At 28.8% G+C, this 18163-nt stretch overlaps 1 protein-coding gene across 2 annotated transcripts in view; it reads left to right on the top strand.

Moving 5' to 3' along the window:
- LOC100215593 (protein PRRC2C) overlaps positions 1-18163 on the top strand; it is a 60355-nt gene that overhangs the window by 32912 nt on the left and 9280 nt on the right. For both annotated transcript variants that reach the window (XM_065791631.1, XM_065791630.1), the window contains exon 9: positions 2334-2538. In XM_065791631.1, coding sequence (XP_065647703.1) covers positions 2334-2538 — 205 coding nt within the window. The remainder of the gene's footprint in view (positions 1-2333; positions 2539-18163) is intronic.

The raw sequence follows: 18163 nt of genomic DNA, 5'->3' as shown, positions 1-18163 counted from the left end.
ATTTTTCAATTAAGAAGATTCTAATTGACATATTAAATTTTTTTTTTTACTTTCTTGTTAATTAAAACATATGGATTAAAGTGGTATAATTTTTTTAATCTAATTCTAATTAAATAGCATTTAACTTATTAAAAAACTGATGAGTACTTATAAATCTTCTTTTAATAAATTGGACAAAATTTAACAACCACTTTCAAATCTTTAATTTGCACTTATTAAAAATAATAATCCATTATTTTTTTTAACTGTCTTAATTGCTTATTACGTTGGCTATAAAATAAAATGTCGAAACCTGAGTTTCGATATCAAATAAACATTTATTTTTTGAATTGCAATAAGGATATAAAAATATTCCAAAAATGCGTGCAAAGATCAAAAAAAAAAGACAGATATGCGGTTCTTGTATTAAAAGAAGAAGGCTATAGCATCAGACAAATAGCAGAAAAGCTCGGAAGGTCTCACTCTTGCATTATTAACATAATTCAACGATACAAAAAAACCAGGTCAATTAATGATCGTCATAGGACTGGACGCAATAAAATTTCAAATGAGCGTGATGTTTGCTCGTTAGTGAGATTAATGAAAGAAAACAGACAAGCATCTGAAAGCAAGCCCTAGAACTGTGCGAAGGGTCCTCGACAATTTAAATTATTTATAGCATGCTGCTGCAAAAAAACCACGCTTAAATAAAGAACAAAAATTTGCCAGGAAAGAGTGGTGCAAACTACATAATTGGTCAACAGATCAGTGGAGCTGTGTGGTCTTTAGTGATAAAATGAACAATGTGATAGACAACAGAAAAGGTTGCGTAATGTTGCGTAGACTTCTAAGCGAACGGTTCGATGAATCATGCATTTTGAAACGAACAAAACAAGGCAGTGGTTCAATAGGCATTTGGGCCTGTATGTGAGTGCCTGTGGAGTTTTTCATTTATTCGATGGTAGACTCAACAAAGAAAGGTACATCAAAATTTTGGAAAACTCGCTTATTCCTAGCATTGATTTATGGCAGTTGCAAGATTGATTTATTTTTCTGCAAGATAATGCGCCATGTCATAAAGCGCATGTTGTTAGCGATTGGTTCAATTCTAATAAAATTCAAGTGCTTCCATGGCCTGCCAATAGTCCAGACTTGAATCCAATAGAGAATTTATGGTCGTGGCTTGATCACAAGCTTGGTAAAGAACAACTTTACAATTTGGAAGATTTGAAATCTTTTATCTCTCATCATTTGAAAAATGTGCCTGATGAAGTAATCAAAACTTTATTGAATTCAATGCCAGAACGAGTACAAGAGTGCTTGAAAACAAATGGAGGAACAACACGTTTCTAAATTATTTTTTTATTGCTTTTTGAAATATTTTTGAAACTGGTCTTAAAATTTTGTCCAATTTTTTTTCCCATTTATATTTTTTACTAGTCAGTTTTTTAATTTTTTAACATTATTTTGTAAAAAAATTATAAATTCTTTTATAATAAATATAAAATACAATAAAAATTCTTTCTAAAAATGTTTTTCATTTTTTGATACCTTTTTCCAAAATAAAATTATACTAAGGTTAAAAATAAATTTTGAAAAAAAAAACGAGTGGTCTTTAATTTTTTGCCATCGATGTATATTAAATTTTATTTATTTAAAAAAATGTTTTATTTCTTTCTTTTTATGTAAAAATAAATTCCAAATCTAATCTATGGTGATAGATAGATTTTTTCATTTAGTCTCTTTTTGACCTTTTACATAAATAATAGGTTATTGCAAAAGATTTATTAATTTATTATAAATATTATTTTGTTTGTTTATTTTTTAATAATTTGTGTTATTTATTTCTTATATTATTTTTTGTTTAATAAATTTTTAACCTTGAACTCACAAATAAAAGAAGTTAAATAGACTTGGAAATATCTTGTCATTTTTTATCATAAACATCGGCTGCCATTTCTTTTTTGATTTTTATAAGATTTTTTTTTAAATGCTTTGACTAATGTAAAGCCATGCAGTAACACAGTCTATATTAATTAAGTTAATATCAATTCCTAAGAAAGCTTCTCATTGATAATATGCATGGTATTTACATATATAAACCAGGAGACCATCTCTATAATAATTATTGAGTTTGAACAAACTTTTTCTCAGCATTCTTCATTTTGTCTTTTAATTTATTGTATTTTTTCTAATTATTCTAGTACAATTTTGATTTTAATGTTCTATCCTATATTCTGTGAGAAATTTTTATAATTTTAAATATTTTTTAACTTGACTGTTAAGGTTTTACAGATTTGCTAGTAAATTTGATCTGTAAAAGCTTAACCCTTAATACTTAAAATTAATTGCAGGATGCCAAAAACTGTTTCGGGTGTCAATCCGCAAACTGATCAAACTTTTGTAAATAAGGATTCAGATGATAATGGCTGGGCTGGTGCACAAGAAGAAGTTGACTACAATGCGAAACTTAAGTTTGATGAGTCTGATGATTCTGATGAAGATGTGTCTAAAAAGAAAAAAGAAAATATTCAAAAGTTGAATAGTGATGATAGCAAGGTAATATACTCTTTTTTAATGTTACGTTAAATAATGTATATTTATTTGATAAGGGGTTGTCCATAATGTACACGTGCTCATAGGGTGGAGGTTTTCAAAAAGTATACAAAAAAGTATGGGGGAGTGGTTCATAAAAAATATTTCTACGTAATGTTTTTCAAATTTATGGCTTTTAACTAATGCTTGTTGATAACTAAATGTTTTTGAGTAAATAACAAGATTTTTTTGAACGAAAAAGAAGACTGATACCATCTCACAATAACTTACCAGCTAATTAATAGAAAGGTTATTTTTCTGACTAGTTTACCAACATAGAAGGGTGTATGCATAGAGGAGGGGAAGTTTATTGCTGTTCCCCCCTTCCCCTAAAAATAAGCATATTTATCATAGAACTGGCAGAATTTAGTTTCACTAAAAAGGAATGAGTTTAATAAAATTATTTTTTTTCATAATATTTTGAACTAAATGAAATTAATTGCAGGATTTAAAATTTTATCAATAAATCACTTGTTGTTAAATAGTATATTTTAAATAGTAAATGTTAAATAAACATTTTAAGTCTATTATTTGCCCATTTACCCCAAAAGATAATTTTTAATGTTCACAGCTTTTAAACGAAATTTTTTGTTGTTGTTGGTGAAATCAGAAATCTGGCAATAATTTTTAATTTTTGTTAATATAATATTGCGGGTGAGGAGGATTATAAAGAGTGTTATGCTAGGCAAAGATATTTATGTTCAAAAACTACTATTGTTGCACTTTTTCAAACTCCGATCACTTGTGTACCTTAAAAAAAATCCATTATTTTTGTTAAAATTACCATTTTGCTGAAAGTAGCCATTTGATGCTTGACTTTTACAAACTAACTTTTTCACAATATGTAAGTTCAATATATAAATGAACCACATTTACTTTTAATGAAGGTATTTTTCATGTTTTGATTATTGTTATTTGTGTTTTGTTATGTTGAGTTTTTATTATATTTAGTCATACTTTAAAAATTTTATCATTAATTCAGTCTAACTAGAAACAAAGTTATTTTATTTGTTTTGAAAAATGAATAAATTTAAGTAAAATTCAAGTGTAGTTTAAAAAGGTGTCAAACTAATTTAATAAAAATAGGAAAAGATAATACCAGCATAGTTTTGTGTAAATTATTTTATTTTTCTAACATTAAAGAAACTGTTATTACTAGAAATCAGCAGTTTTGCCAATATTCTAAATACCTTATAGCTAGCAGTAATTTAACTTAAGAGTAAAGTAAAGAAATCAGAGGGAGACCAAAACTCAATTCAGAAGTTGTTCCTTTTCCTGGACCATTTAAAGTTTGTAAATGATGTTTAAATGTTGTTGGACCAGGATTAGCGCTATTCCGTTGTATTACAGAGAGAAGAGAAAACCTTATGAAGCAACTGGGTAAAGATAAGAAATATTTAGGTAATTGAATTGAATCAAAAGTTTATTTAAATCATAATTCTAAAACATCAAAGTAAAAAGACCAAAAATTTCTTCTAAACCTTTGTTTAATGATTCAATGACTGCTTCAAGTGAAGGGAACAAATGCATGTGGTCTTAGTAAGACTATTTTTAGATAGTAATAAAAGTATTTTCTAGAAGCATAAAAGGTTGTAAATCATTTTTAAAAAGTATTAGAAACAAACTTATTGAAGATGGCACTACTTCAAATGAATACTTTGAAGATCTATTAGGTTTGATAAAGGCGAAAAAGTAGTGGCGTACTACACCAGCCCTGAAATATATTTTAGGGCTGGTAAGATATGTTGTCGCAATTAGAATTATTTGAAGTGAGTAAATTTTAAGTGTGTTAGCATAGATGAAGGAGCTATATTTTTGAAAATTCGTTTAAATATCTTAGATTGTTGCAATTTAACCAAGGAAAAGTTGAAAAAAGTTTATTTATGATGAATGTATATAGGTTTGGTGTGGTAGTGGTGTAGTGGTAAGAGCGCTCGCTTTGTAAGCGAAAGGTTCGGAGTTCGACTCCCACCACATCCCTGGAAGTACCGCGTTCAACTTAGTTTCTCGGCGAAAACACGAACCTTGCTCGGCAAGGTTTGTGTTTCGGAGTTAAAGAGTTGAGAGATGGTTGCACCACGAATAACAACTAAAGAAATAAAAAAAATGAGTAGCCTCCTCGACTGTAGTGGCCCCCCTCGGGCCTTGGGGAGGTGAATAATCTAAAAAAAAAAAGGTGTAAAGAAAAATACAGAGATGGTGGGGTCAATGAACTTATTATTATTACACTTGTAGAAAATTTGCAAGAATCTTATGCTTAAAAAATGATAAATTTTATGAAGTTAAATAGTAATAAATCTTTTTGCATTTTATATGAAGTTGGGTAACATTCATTTTGGATTAGAAACTGTGGAGTCAACTCATTCCTGCGCTTGGTCCATAGCTAACAAAAATGAATTTCAAAATTTTGAATTTCAAAGTGAACACAAAATGCTTGGAATGGTTAGATAATCAGCTAGTAATTACAAAAATGCTTTCAGAAAAAATAATAAATTAAAAAATTATCTGCTGCATCTTATAACTGTATGAACCAACCACTTTTAGATTTACAAGATAAAACAAAATTTTTTTAAAATTTATGCTTCAATGTAGCTACATCTTCTCAGTGGAAACACTATATTTGTCTTGCCAGTTTTAAGTCACTTGATAAAACAGATATTTTGAATGATTTGATTAAGTCTTTTTCAAAGGATAATGATTAAAATCAAAAAATTTCAAGAAGCCTTCTGTAAACTTGGGTTTTGAGTATCACCTAAAAGACACACTTAAGTAAAACATGCATAGGAGTTTATTGATTATCCAAACAAAGGGCAATTGGAATAAACAAGCCTCTGCATCTATTCATCATAATTTGAGTCAGTTGGGAGAATGAATTTATATATTCATTTATTTTATTGTTTTTATATATTGAATTTATTTATTGTGTAAAGTTAGTTTGTAAAAGTAAAATATTTAACGGTTATTATAAATTTGTTATGTAAAATATCGCTTGAATATTCAAAAAAGGATAAAATCTTTTTCTTTTTTTTTAATCTAGGGTTTTTTTAAGGGTACAAAAGTGATTAGAGTTAACCTACCTTAAAGTTAAGTACGCTTCCCTAGTGTAATACAATTTTAATCCCTAATACAATTATAATCCCTAATACAATTTCACCTCTCCCTTCCCTTTCCTCCTTTCCCCTTCCTACCATCACCCTACTCCCCACCCCAATTATATATTATTTATTATAAATTATTTGAAAAAAAAAAAGCCAAATTTTTAAATTCATAGAGAAAAAATTTTTTGTTTAAAAATTGTGAGCATTTCAAGTTATTTTTAGATTAAATGGGCAGCTACTAGACTTTAAATGTGTATAGCTTTTTAACAACAAATTATTGATGAAATTTTAAATCCTATGATTATTTCTAATTAGTTTAAGATATGAAAAAAATTTATTTTATTACACCCATAGATGGGAGCAGTAACCCAAATCTTTAGGTTGAGGTTTAGCTTCAAGATTTAGCTTCAAGGCTTAAATCACCTTTATTTTTGTAAAACATGACTCCAATTTCAATATTACAAAGTTTTCACTTTCTAGTGTACTTTTTTTTCACATGCAGTATTTCCGCTAGGAATTGTCCATCAATTAGGCAACGCTAAATTTCACTAATAAACAAAACAAAAAAGATCAAAAGGCTCCCTCACAGAGCTTTAAGTTAAATAAAAAGTTACAATAGCACATTAATTTTAATGAAAATTGGCGCATAAAAGAACTTTATCTCTCACTTCTGTTTTTTGAATAAATTAAGTGTTGCATAATTAATGGACGATTTCCTGGGGTGTGCTTGTAATAGTGCGTTTTTTGTTGTTGTTGTTTTTGTTTTTTTATTATTAAAAAAAAAAAGATTTTAAAATGTTATCAAAACAAAGTAACAAAAGAAAATATTAAAAAATAAAAGAAAATACAAAAATCCATCATTACTTAACATGGTTTGATACACTTTTCTTTATACCTGTTATGATACACTTTTCTCTTCGTTGACATGCAACATATAAAGAAAAGTGTATCAAAACAGGTTTTCAAGATCCAAGTTATGACAGCAAATATTGATGCTACCAACCATCACAAAAGCTCAATTTTGACTAAAATCCACTCCCCTTTGTTGTCCACAATAAACAATTGCGTGAATATGTTTTTAAGGATCAGGTTTGGCATAAAATATATGGGTCTTGCAATTAGGCTCAGGATAGGAAAGAAAGCAGTTTACCATGCAAATTATGTTTCAACCAGAAGGAGAGCAACTTTTGTTTAGACTAAAAGGTTTATAAGTGCTGGTGTGATAAAACACTCCTTCAGTTTCATCAATTTATTTTCTGGATAATTAAAATGGGCAAATGCTGTGGCTGATACTAAAGGATTCCTTCGGTACGGTCTACCAAGTGCCACTGACCTTTAGCAACCAGTTAACGCAGGATACAATGCCATTCTGAAAAAGCTTGTTGCCATTGAATACTAAAAATTGCTGGATACAGAGAATCAATCAGATTGATGGTTCAATAATAAAATGCTTTACACTGCAAAAGAAAGACAAATTTTTGTTACAGATTAGGGAGGGAAAGCGTGGAAAACTTTAAGCTCATCTAAATATGATAAGCAGAGAAGAAAATGCTGGATGATGACTGGGTGCTTAATTACTCCTGATGGCTCAGATGACTCACTTATCAAACCAAAGTAGATTTGTTCACATAATACCTTTATTGGTCCAAGGAAAATGAAAATGAAATTTATAGCTTTGGTTTTACTGACAATATTTGTATATAGTTTTTTAATGAATATGTTTTTTTGTTTTTTTTTTCATTGTTATATTACAAAATTTTTTTTTTTTTTTTTTTTAATCTTTAAAATTTTATAGAAAATGTGTGTGTAAATAACACACATATTTTCAAAAGTATTGAAAAAAGCATTATTATTAAAAATATGCTTTGGTGTATTTTTGAGCCTCTTTGAGAGCTTTTTGAATGAGCTTACCCGAGCCTGCTTCAAAAATTTCATACACTTGTACTCATGTACTGCAGATGTATGTACCTATAACAAATTTTAAAAAAAAATACAGATTGACTACATTTTAATCTTCCAAACTTTGACATTAGAACAGAACACAATACCCACTTGGCTGCAGTATTTCTTAAAAAACATTAAATTAAATTTTTGTTCATATACATCTTCAAAATTGGTTTTCGGTGCTGAAAGTGAAGCCTTTGGGGTTGTTGATGGAATAGACCTTTTCGCGGTTGCGAAATGCATCTTGGGTTATCAGGGCAAACAAACTTTAAATTTATGCCTTAACTGTGATTTTATAACATTTTCATTTTTTTTTTTTTTTTTCAAAAATAAATTATTATTTAATAAAAATAGTTTTTTCAAATAATATTTGTTTTTTAAAAATAAAGCTTTAAGTTATATATAATAAACTCAATGCCAAAATAGCAATTCTTGATTTTTGTTTCTGTCAAAAACTTATTAACTATAATCTTATTGAAAGGAAGGAAAATGATCCTTTTGCGCCCAAATTTGAAGAGCCTAATTTCAAGACTGTTGCATTGTTAAAAAACTGAATTAAAATTTCTCAAAACAAAACAACAATTAGATATAGATGCAATGCAAACTGGCGATGAAACGAAAGTTGAAACTCTTGAGAATTTGATGGAAATATTAAGCAGAGTTACAGTTTTATCTCCAATAGTGCGGTTTAACATCTTCTCGAAATCATAGCTCATTTGCTGCAAAAGCTTTAATGGCATATGAGCAGAGAATTGAAGTTGTTAAAAGTGCCAAAATATATTTGCGAAAAATTAAACACTGAATACACAAATCTTTTGAAATCTTTTAAAATAGATTTTGATCTGTTGGAAGTCATTGACCTTATTGATGATATCAAACAATGGCCTGTTACAAATATTTGCTTTTATCTTAGAAAGCAAAGCCTTTGAAACTGAGTATATTGGTCACTACAAACTGAAAAAAATGTATTCATACTTTGGAAGTGGTTTTGTTGACAAATTGTATTGCAAAAAAGTGAATGATTATATTATTATATGTACTTCGGTCACACCTTCTCAACATATTTGGGCAAACTTCCATCAACTTTAGATTTTGTTTAATATAGATGGTGCCATTTGCACAGCGTTTAGCACATGTGCCGCAGGACTAAGTAAATGTTGCAACCATATTGTAGCAGCACTTAATAAAATAGAGTTTGCAAACACTAAAGGCATTACCGCTCCTACTTGTATTGACAATGTTTGTAACTGGAATGCTCCATCTAAAGAAGTTCAACCAATTATGGTAAAAGATATGAAGATTGTTCAACACCAAACTGGTAAGTTTCATAATACTTATTTGATGTGTTCAGACAAGAGATTTTGATCGGAGACCACAAAAAATGTGTGAAGTTACAGATAAGGAAAAAGTTATTTTTTATTACATGTCAAAACTGTTCTCCCTAACGCCGTTTTAAATACAATGATTACTACTCCTCCAGAAAGTGATGCGCCACTCCCAAAAGCAGAAATAGCTTCTGCAGTACTAAGTTTTTCGCCGACTGATCCGCGTAGTGTGACTGATAGATTTCTTAATATGCTTACATTTAATGCCCTTCAACAACAAGAATTAGAAATAGCTACAAGAAACCAATCACATTCAAAGCAATGGTGGCAACAACGCAGAAGATGAATAACATCATCCTGGTTTTATTCTGTACACAAAAAAGTTACATATTTTTTAAGAAACTGCGAATAAGACGTTAAATGCAGAGTTACACCACTTTTTAGGGCTATTGCCAAACCTGTTGAATTGAAAAATGTAGCATCTATCAATGGGATAAAGAAATTGAGAAAAACGCAGCTAAAGCATTTATGCGAACTGAGGGGGTAAAATATCATAACCTGAAGTTCATAATTTGTGGATTATTTCTTTCATAAACCACACCCATATCTTGGCGCTTCTCCGGACAACATTTTTCAATGTCAGTGTTGCCTAAAAGCTTGTGTAAAATATAAATACTCCTTCAGTATTTGTGACAAAGGGATAAATATTTTATGGAAAAAAACTGATTTCTTGGAGATGGTAGACAACAAAATCGTTAAAAAAAATCGCAAGTACTACACCCAAATAATTAGCCAAATAGCAATAACTGGTTATAACTCAAAATATTTTGTTGTCTATACAAAGAAAGATGTTTTAGTAAACAAAATCACATTTGATGAAGATCATCGGCAGAGTGCTTCCAAGTTTAATTTTGTTTTTTAAAACTTATGTGCAATGTTACTTGCTTGGATTTATACATTTATATACGTGTCCATTGTGTGACGAGCCATGCTTAAATGAAAATGAATTTGATAGTGAAAAGATACAGTATTGAATGCGATATTTGTGGTCTCTGGTTTCATTGGGAATGCTGTTGAATCGATAAAAAGACAATATTAAATGATAGATTTATTTGCATACTTTTCCTATAACTAAAAAGTATTTAAATATTGATTTATAGACATATTTATATAGTTATGCGGATAAAAAGTGTGTCATTTAAACATTAAATAATAGTTTATCTTTTTATGAGATTTTCAGTAACAAACTATTGACTTAAAAGATTTACAAAATTTATTAATTAATAAGGCTTTAAAAAGTTTATTAATAAATAAGATATTTAGTTTGAACAGTGTATATAAAAAAAATCAAGTCAAAATTTTCGTATGCAACATACCCATAAAAAAATGAAACAAAGTGCATGCATACATACATGTGTGTGTGTGTATGTGTGTGTGTGTATTCTGCAAATTAAGTGCTCAATGTTCTTAAAAAATGAGCAATAATAAATGAAATTAATAAAAACAAAAATCTAATTTTCTTCAACAAGTTGTTTCACTATCAGGAGGTTTATCAGGAAGCTTCCTGATGAACCTGTATATATATTTATATACACACGCACTCATGTTTACATATACATATACTTCATTCACATGTTTACATATACATATACTTCTGTAAAAAATTTTATTTAACAAAAAAAGAAGATAATGATTTTGTTTTTAATTATTTAGAATAACTTATGCTTTGTTTTCATCAATGCTAAGTGGGGGCATAAAGTTTGTTAATATGGCCCTTATGTAATAATATTATTACAGTATGTAATAATTTTATCACATTAGTGTAACAATGTGACTGGCATTTCCTTTTTTAATATGCGAAAGTTTTTCATACACCTTATGACTTTTTGAGGTTTCCCGTACATCATTCCATATCATCTGAAAAGTTGTATGTTTTGATGGAGGAATAGCTATGTTACACTGGTAAAATGCTAGAAGATCTTTAATTTTGAAACCTCTGCATTAGAAGATCTTTAATTTTGAATCTGCAATAACTTGATCACCAGGTTGTAAGTATTTCAAAAATCCGCAATCTTTAACTATGAAAACATCACTAGCTCTGCCACCATAACAATTAGACAAAAAAGAAACTGCTGCACCATTGGACTTTATTCCAACTAAATCTTTTACAGTATAATGGTGTTTATAGTTTGACCAACAAGCTGCAGATGTTTTGATGGTTTTCTCGATATAACATAACGCGACATCCGACTGGTTTTGGTCAGATGCGTCACAATTATGCATTTAGTAAGGTGTCAACAATTATGTAAGCATGAGGAGCTTGTTAGTGAGCAAAAAAAAAATTTATAAAAACAAGTTTTGTATAAGATAATTAATTTATTTTTAATTTTTAATGTTGACTTTTAATCAAGGTATTTTGTAAAACCAAATAGTTTTACCAGTAAATTATTGTTACAAGGTTTAATAACTAAAATAAATCTATTTTTATTAAAAGTTTAACAAATTCAGTTATATTGTCACAATAAAATTTGAGGATAGGAGTACTTAGCTTATTCAATATAATTCTCTTTCAAAGACCTGCATGCATTTTTTATGCTCTGTATGGTAACAAATTGAGAAATATCAAATTGCATTTGGATCAAATTTCAAACTTTAAATTTTATTGAATATTGAAAAGTTCCAGTGTTACAATAGTTTGTGATTTCATAAAAAAATATAGTTCTCTTTCAAAGACCTGCATGCATTTTTTAATGCCCTGTATGGTAACAAATTGAGATATAATAAATTGCATTTGGTTCAAATTTCAAACATCAAACTTTATTGAATCTTGAAAAGTTCCAGTGTTACAATAATTTGTTGATTTACAAAAATATAATTTTCTTTTAAAAACCTGAATGTATTTTTATGCTCCAGTAACAAATTGTGATAAAATAACTAACTGTTTTTTTTTTAATTTTTGTTAAAATTAAACAAATTTCTTCTATAATTTCTCATTTTATTATTATTACCGCCCTTTTTTGGGGCCCTAGGGGCTGTCCATTAATTACGTCAAAAATTTTCTTGTGATTGCTACCTCATCCCTTCCCCCTTGTCAAACTTTCAGAGTCTTGCTATCAAATTATGTCAACAATTAATTTCCACCTGCTGCCACCCCTCACCCCCACCCCTTTCCTACTCTTTCTTAAATAAAATTTAAAGTATGAAAAAAAAAAGTCTCAAAATAGTTCACAACTTCAAGAAAAAGTGTTTAAAAGTGAAATGTTTAGAAAAAAATTTAATTTAAATTTTAACTTATGAATTTTTTTAAACATATATAAACCTTAAACATATATTTTTAAACATATATATTCAACCTATATATTTAAAATTACAAAGGCTTCCTCTAAACAAAATGTGAATAGGAGTAAAAGTGATTCACTATAATAATTTTTTATAATAATTTTTTTTGTTTCCAGGCTCCAATCACCTTTTTTTTTTGTAAAATACGACTCTATTTTCAATATTACTTTTTTTTTCCCACATGCTGTAATTACACTAGGTTTTTTTTTGATAATTAACATATCAAAAAACTGCAAGTCGATATTATGTTAATAATAAAAAAATTGTTTCAGTTATGGGATTTAAAAGAACACAGAGAAACATTTAAACTTTAGAGGAAAGTATTCCTTGTTGTTTTCCAAAATTCTTGCTATAATAAAGAAATCGTAACTATTAAAGTTTTTGTTAAGATCTACAAGATCTTCTTTCACAAAACAAGTTAGTATTTTTAGGTTGTTATATTACGATTAATAATTGCAAACTTAAAAAATATATATAATTAATCTGTAAGTTATGAAATATATATATTGTTTTTGCATGGATAGCGTTAGCATTTGGGTAATTTGGGATAACGATAGTAACCAACATACCTATCAACAGGCCTAGTCCTAAATAATCTTAAATATTTATCATAATATTTTAATCATAATTTATGTACAGTGCAGAGTCACAAAACGTGACTGTGCTAATCCGCCTTACTTTAACTTTAAACCTAATCCAATTTCACATTAAAAGCAAATAATTCTAATAGAGACTAGTATAACAAAATAATGCATTTAATAATTTGTATAAACAAGGGGTAGCGATCTTTTAAGATTAAAGTACCAAAGTTTATAATTTACAAAAAATTTCCAGTTTTTCAAGAGCTTCTTGTTTTCAATATTGTATTAGTATTTTTGCATATAGCTGTAGAGCTGCATTATAACATTAAAATTTTGACATCAATTGTTTATACAATGGGTCAGCAACCTGCTTGCAAGCAGTTGGTTGCTGACCCCTTGTATAAACATTTAAATAATATAATGTTGGTTATGTCCTTACATAATTCTTTATTTGTTTTTACGGCAGGTCAACAAACACAAACTTTGCAAAAATAATAGTGTTGCAATTAAACATCTTGTGTGTGATCATTTAGTTCTGTATGTGTCAGGTATTTTTAAAGCACAACAGTTTTAAAAAAGTAGAAATATAGTTAGTGTCATTAAAATACTGAATGTTGGGTGAGTGTGTAACACCAGACTACAAATGCTTCCTATTTTCCTTTTTAAGTTTGAATAATTGATATCTTGATGAAATGTTATCTTTCATGAAAACGTTGATAACTTGATGAACTTGATGATCTTGATTCAAAAATAAACTTTATCAGATCACGCTGAGTTTTGCTGAGAAAAAAAAAGTTATTTTTTTAATTATTTTCTTTTTAAAAATTTGGCATTTAGCATTTCCAGCTTTCAGCTTTTGCATTCAGTTAAAAAATATGAATTATAACAATGTAATATTTCAATAACTTTTCGTAATTAGTACAAAGAATATTTGTTTTTTATCTATTAATAACTTTTACTTTAAACATTAACTATTAATGTTTAAATTCAATGTTAATTATTATTTTTATAACTTGTTACTTCATAAGTATTTATAAAAATAATAATTATAAATAATTTCAAATATTTACAACAATCCATAATAAATTTGTAAACTTTTGAAAAATCATAAATGTTTGCTATGTTTAAATTACCAACGAAGATGTGCTGCATTAGGCATCTCTATACTAACAGTCTCAAGTTACTCATGCATATCTGCGACATAAGTACCATACTTTAAGAACATAGTATAATACTTGAAACATATATGGAGAGAGTTTTTTTTTCAGTTATCGTTTGAAAATTTTCTTTTAACTGCTTCAAATGTTTATCTAATCGATTTTTGAACATGATGGCAGAAGTCACGTCAACTACTATTTGCGGCAGGGTTTTCCACTGCAACACAACATGGTTCGTGAAGAATTTCTCTCTTGGCATGCAATTGAATTCTCTTTGCTGTGCAAGTCTTTGATTATGACTAAAACTAAGGTTGTGAAAAGTTTCTTTAAGCCTCTCTAAGGAGCCGTTAGCGTTCACCGCAGCTGCTGAAACTTGAGCATTAAGTTTAAGATTATCTGAGATAAGAATTCCAAGATCTCTCTCTAAATGAGTAACTTGCTAATTGCAGGCGGTCTGATCCTGGCATGAAATAGTCTCATTTTGACTTTTTTGCTCGGTCAGTATGACCGAGCAAAAAAGTAATTAAGTAAGCATGACTAGTAATTAAGTAAGTATGCATGGCTAGAAATGAAGTAACTAAATTTATTTAAAAAAATAAATAACAATGTTGTTGATGTCAAGTTTTCTTGACCTCCCTCTTGTGAAAAATTTCCTGATCCTCTTTCCCCTATTTTGTTGACATTTTTTGGACAGCTCCTTATCCCCCATGCAAAGCTTGGCTCTGATTTTTACTAGCAAGATTATGATTTATGTAAACAGTTTAAAGAGAATCAGCCAAATTAAAATGATTTTATGAATATTAAATTTAGAATCATTTGTACCAGTTAATCTCATTGTACATTCAATTTAAAACATTAAAATTAAGAAAAAAATTATTTTCTTTGATAAATCATATGTTAGTGTTGAATACTGTTACCGTATCAAAGTAGTAAGCAACCAGAGTTTCCCTAACCAAAAAGTCCTATAGGATTTTGGAACAAAAAAAATGACTTTGTTAGCTATAAACACTTTTTAACTTATGAGTTTTAATTTAATGAGGTTCATTTCTGAAAAATTTTATGTTCCAAATTCTTATAAGATCCTATAGTACTTTGAATAAGGCTTTTATAAAAGAGTCTGATTTGTGGTTGGAGCTACATAAATATTGAACATCCTAAAAATATATCATTCTAATTTTAAACTCATGTTTCATGAGTAAGTTTAAAGTTGAGTCAATCTAATTGTAAATTTAAGCTATGATAAATGTATGTAGAGAAAAATCATACATCAAACTTATTTTAAAACAAGTTAATATTTTTCAATTTAAAAAATTGAATTTGTTTTATCTTTTTTCTACTTCAATTTTTTTATTTTAATCCCTTCACAACATTTATTTTGTGTTTTAATCCAATCCTAACATCTCATACTTTATCCATGTGATAAAAAGCAAACATTTTGATAATTGACTTTAATTGCATTACATTAGTTCAAATAATTACATTAATGAATTTTTAGTTGTTGAAAATACATTTCAACAACTAACATTTATCTATTTTAAAAGTTGTATTTGTTGCTATTTCGAAACAGATGTTAATTATTAACAATTTTATAGTTGAGTGATGATCACTACAAAGCAGCATGACAATAAGCAAATAAGAATTGTTTTGTTTTGACATGTTTTATGATAAACTTGCTGTTAAGATAAAAAAATATTTAGGTTGAGTTAGGGCTGAGTTTGGGATGCCCAAACATGTATACCAGTGTCAAAATTGGCCTGAATATGTCACACACATATACACCCGTGCACACACACAACCCTTAAAATTTGGAAAAATGAGGTTGGCAATAATTTTCCGACCTCTTTTAGAGGTTGGCAGAAAAATTTGATATAAAAGTTTTTTCATAAAACATAGAAACAAGGTCCACAGTTTTTTGCCGACCTTAAGCTTTTTGATCCGAAAGCTATCTATATATAAATGTTATCATCATCACAATATTCATTATCTCCCTATTTTATACTGTTTCTCTATAATATAAACATTTCAAGCATCTTTTCTTAACTGAAGCTTGTTCATACCATGTGACACACTCTTTTTTCAAGTTTTCTTACTTCTGCCTTTTTAGTCTGAAGCTTTTTTTTTTTAATCATTTTTTATCCTATTTTAAGTTTTGAATGAATTTATTAATTTATCACTGCAAAGATGAAAGTAGTTTTAAGTTGATTTCTGTTGATTTTACTTGATATATATTTAAAAGAAACAACATTTTCAATTAAGGAATCTAAGTATTCCTTAATTGAAAATGTTATAGAAATATTTAAAGTAATTTATGAAAATGATTGCCTTGATGAAACATTTACAGCGGTGGCCAAAAATTAAAGAATGAAAACATTTACAGCGGTGGCCAAAAATTAACCCCTCATTTTTTAGTTGGTTTCTTAATCTTTAAATTAAAATTAAGAAGATTCTAATTGACATATTAAATTATTTTTTTTACTATCTTGTCTGAGTTTCGATATCAAATAAACATTTATTTTTTGAATTGCAATAAGGATAAAAAAATATTGCATAAATGCGTGCAAAGATCAAAAAAAAAAGACAGATAAGCGGCTCTTGTATTAAAAGAAGAAGGCTATAGCATCAGACAAATAGCAGAAAAGCTCGGAAGGTCTCACTCTTGCATTATTAACATAATTCAACGATACAAAAAGACCCGGTCAATTAATGATCGTCATAGGACTGGATGCAATAAAATTTCAAATGACCGTGATGTTCGCTCGTTAGTGAGATTAATGAAAGAAAACAGACAAGCATCATCTACAGACTTGTCTACGAAATGGACACTGTCAAATGGTCTGAAAGCAAGCCCTAGAACTGTGCAAAGGGTCCTCCACAATTTAAGTTATTTATTATTATTATTATTTTATTTTTTTTTAGATTATTCACCTCCCCAAGGCCCAAGGGGGGTCACTACAGTCGAGAAGAATACTCTTTTCTTTTCTTTTTTTAAAGTCATTATTCGTGGTGCAACCCTCTCTTAACTCTTTAACTCCGAAACACGAACATTGCCGAGCAAGGCCGCTGCGCGGAGAAACTAAGTTGAGCGCGGTATTTCCAGGGACGTGGTAGGAGTCGAACTCCGAACCTCTCGCTTACAAAGCGAGCGCTCTTACCACTACACCACTACCGCATAATAACGCACTACACGCTTAAATAAAAAACAAAAATATGTTAGGAAAGAGTGGTGCAAACTGCATAATTGGTCAACAGATCAGTGGAGCTGTGTGGTCTTTAGTGATAAAATGAACAATGTGGTAGACAACAGAAAAGGTTGCGTAATGTTGCGTAGACTTCCAAGCGAACGGTTCGATGAATCATGCATTTTGAAACGAACAAAACAAGGCAGTGGTTCAATAGGCATTTGGGCCTGTATGGGTGTTGTGGAGTTGGCGTTTTTCATTTATTCAATGGTAGACTCAACAAAGAAAGGTACATCGAAATTTTGGAAAACTCGCTTATTCCTAGCATTGATTTATGGCAGTTGCAAGATTGATTTATTTTTCTGCAAGATAATGCGCCATGTCATAAAGCGCATGTTGTTAGCGATTGGTTCAATTCTAATAAAATTCAAGTGCTTCCATGGCCTGCCAATAGTCCAGACTTGAATCCAATAGAGAATTTATGGTCGTGGCTTGATCACAAGCTTGGTAAAGAACAACTTTACAATTTGGAAGATTTGAAATCTTTTATCTCTCATCATTTGAAAAATGTGCCTGATGAAGTAATCAAAACTTTATTGAATTCAATGCCAGAACGAGTACAAGAGTGCTTGAAAACAAATGGAGGAACAACACGTTTCTAAATTATTTTTTTATTGCTTTTTGAAATATTTTTGAAACTGGTCTTGAAATTCTGTCCAATTTTTTTTCCCATTTATATTTTTTACTAGTCAGTTTTTTAATTTTTTAACATTATTTTGTAAAAATGTTATAAATTCTTTTATAATAAATATAAAATACAATAAAAATTCTTTCTAAAAATGTTTTTCATTTTTTGATACCTTTTTCCAAAATAAAATTATACTAAGGTTAAAAATAAATTTTGAAAAAAAACTGAGTGGTCTTTAATTTTTGGCCGCCGCTGTATTATTATTTAAAGATGGTGCT

Source organism: Hydra vulgaris, chromosome 02 (assembly GCF_038396675.1).
Source record: "Hydra vulgaris chromosome 02, alternate assembly HydraT2T_AEP".
Taxonomy (NCBI): Eukaryota; Metazoa; Cnidaria; class Hydrozoa; order Anthoathecata; family Hydridae; genus Hydra; species Hydra vulgaris.
This window is presented reverse-complemented; position numbering and strand designations above follow the sequence as displayed.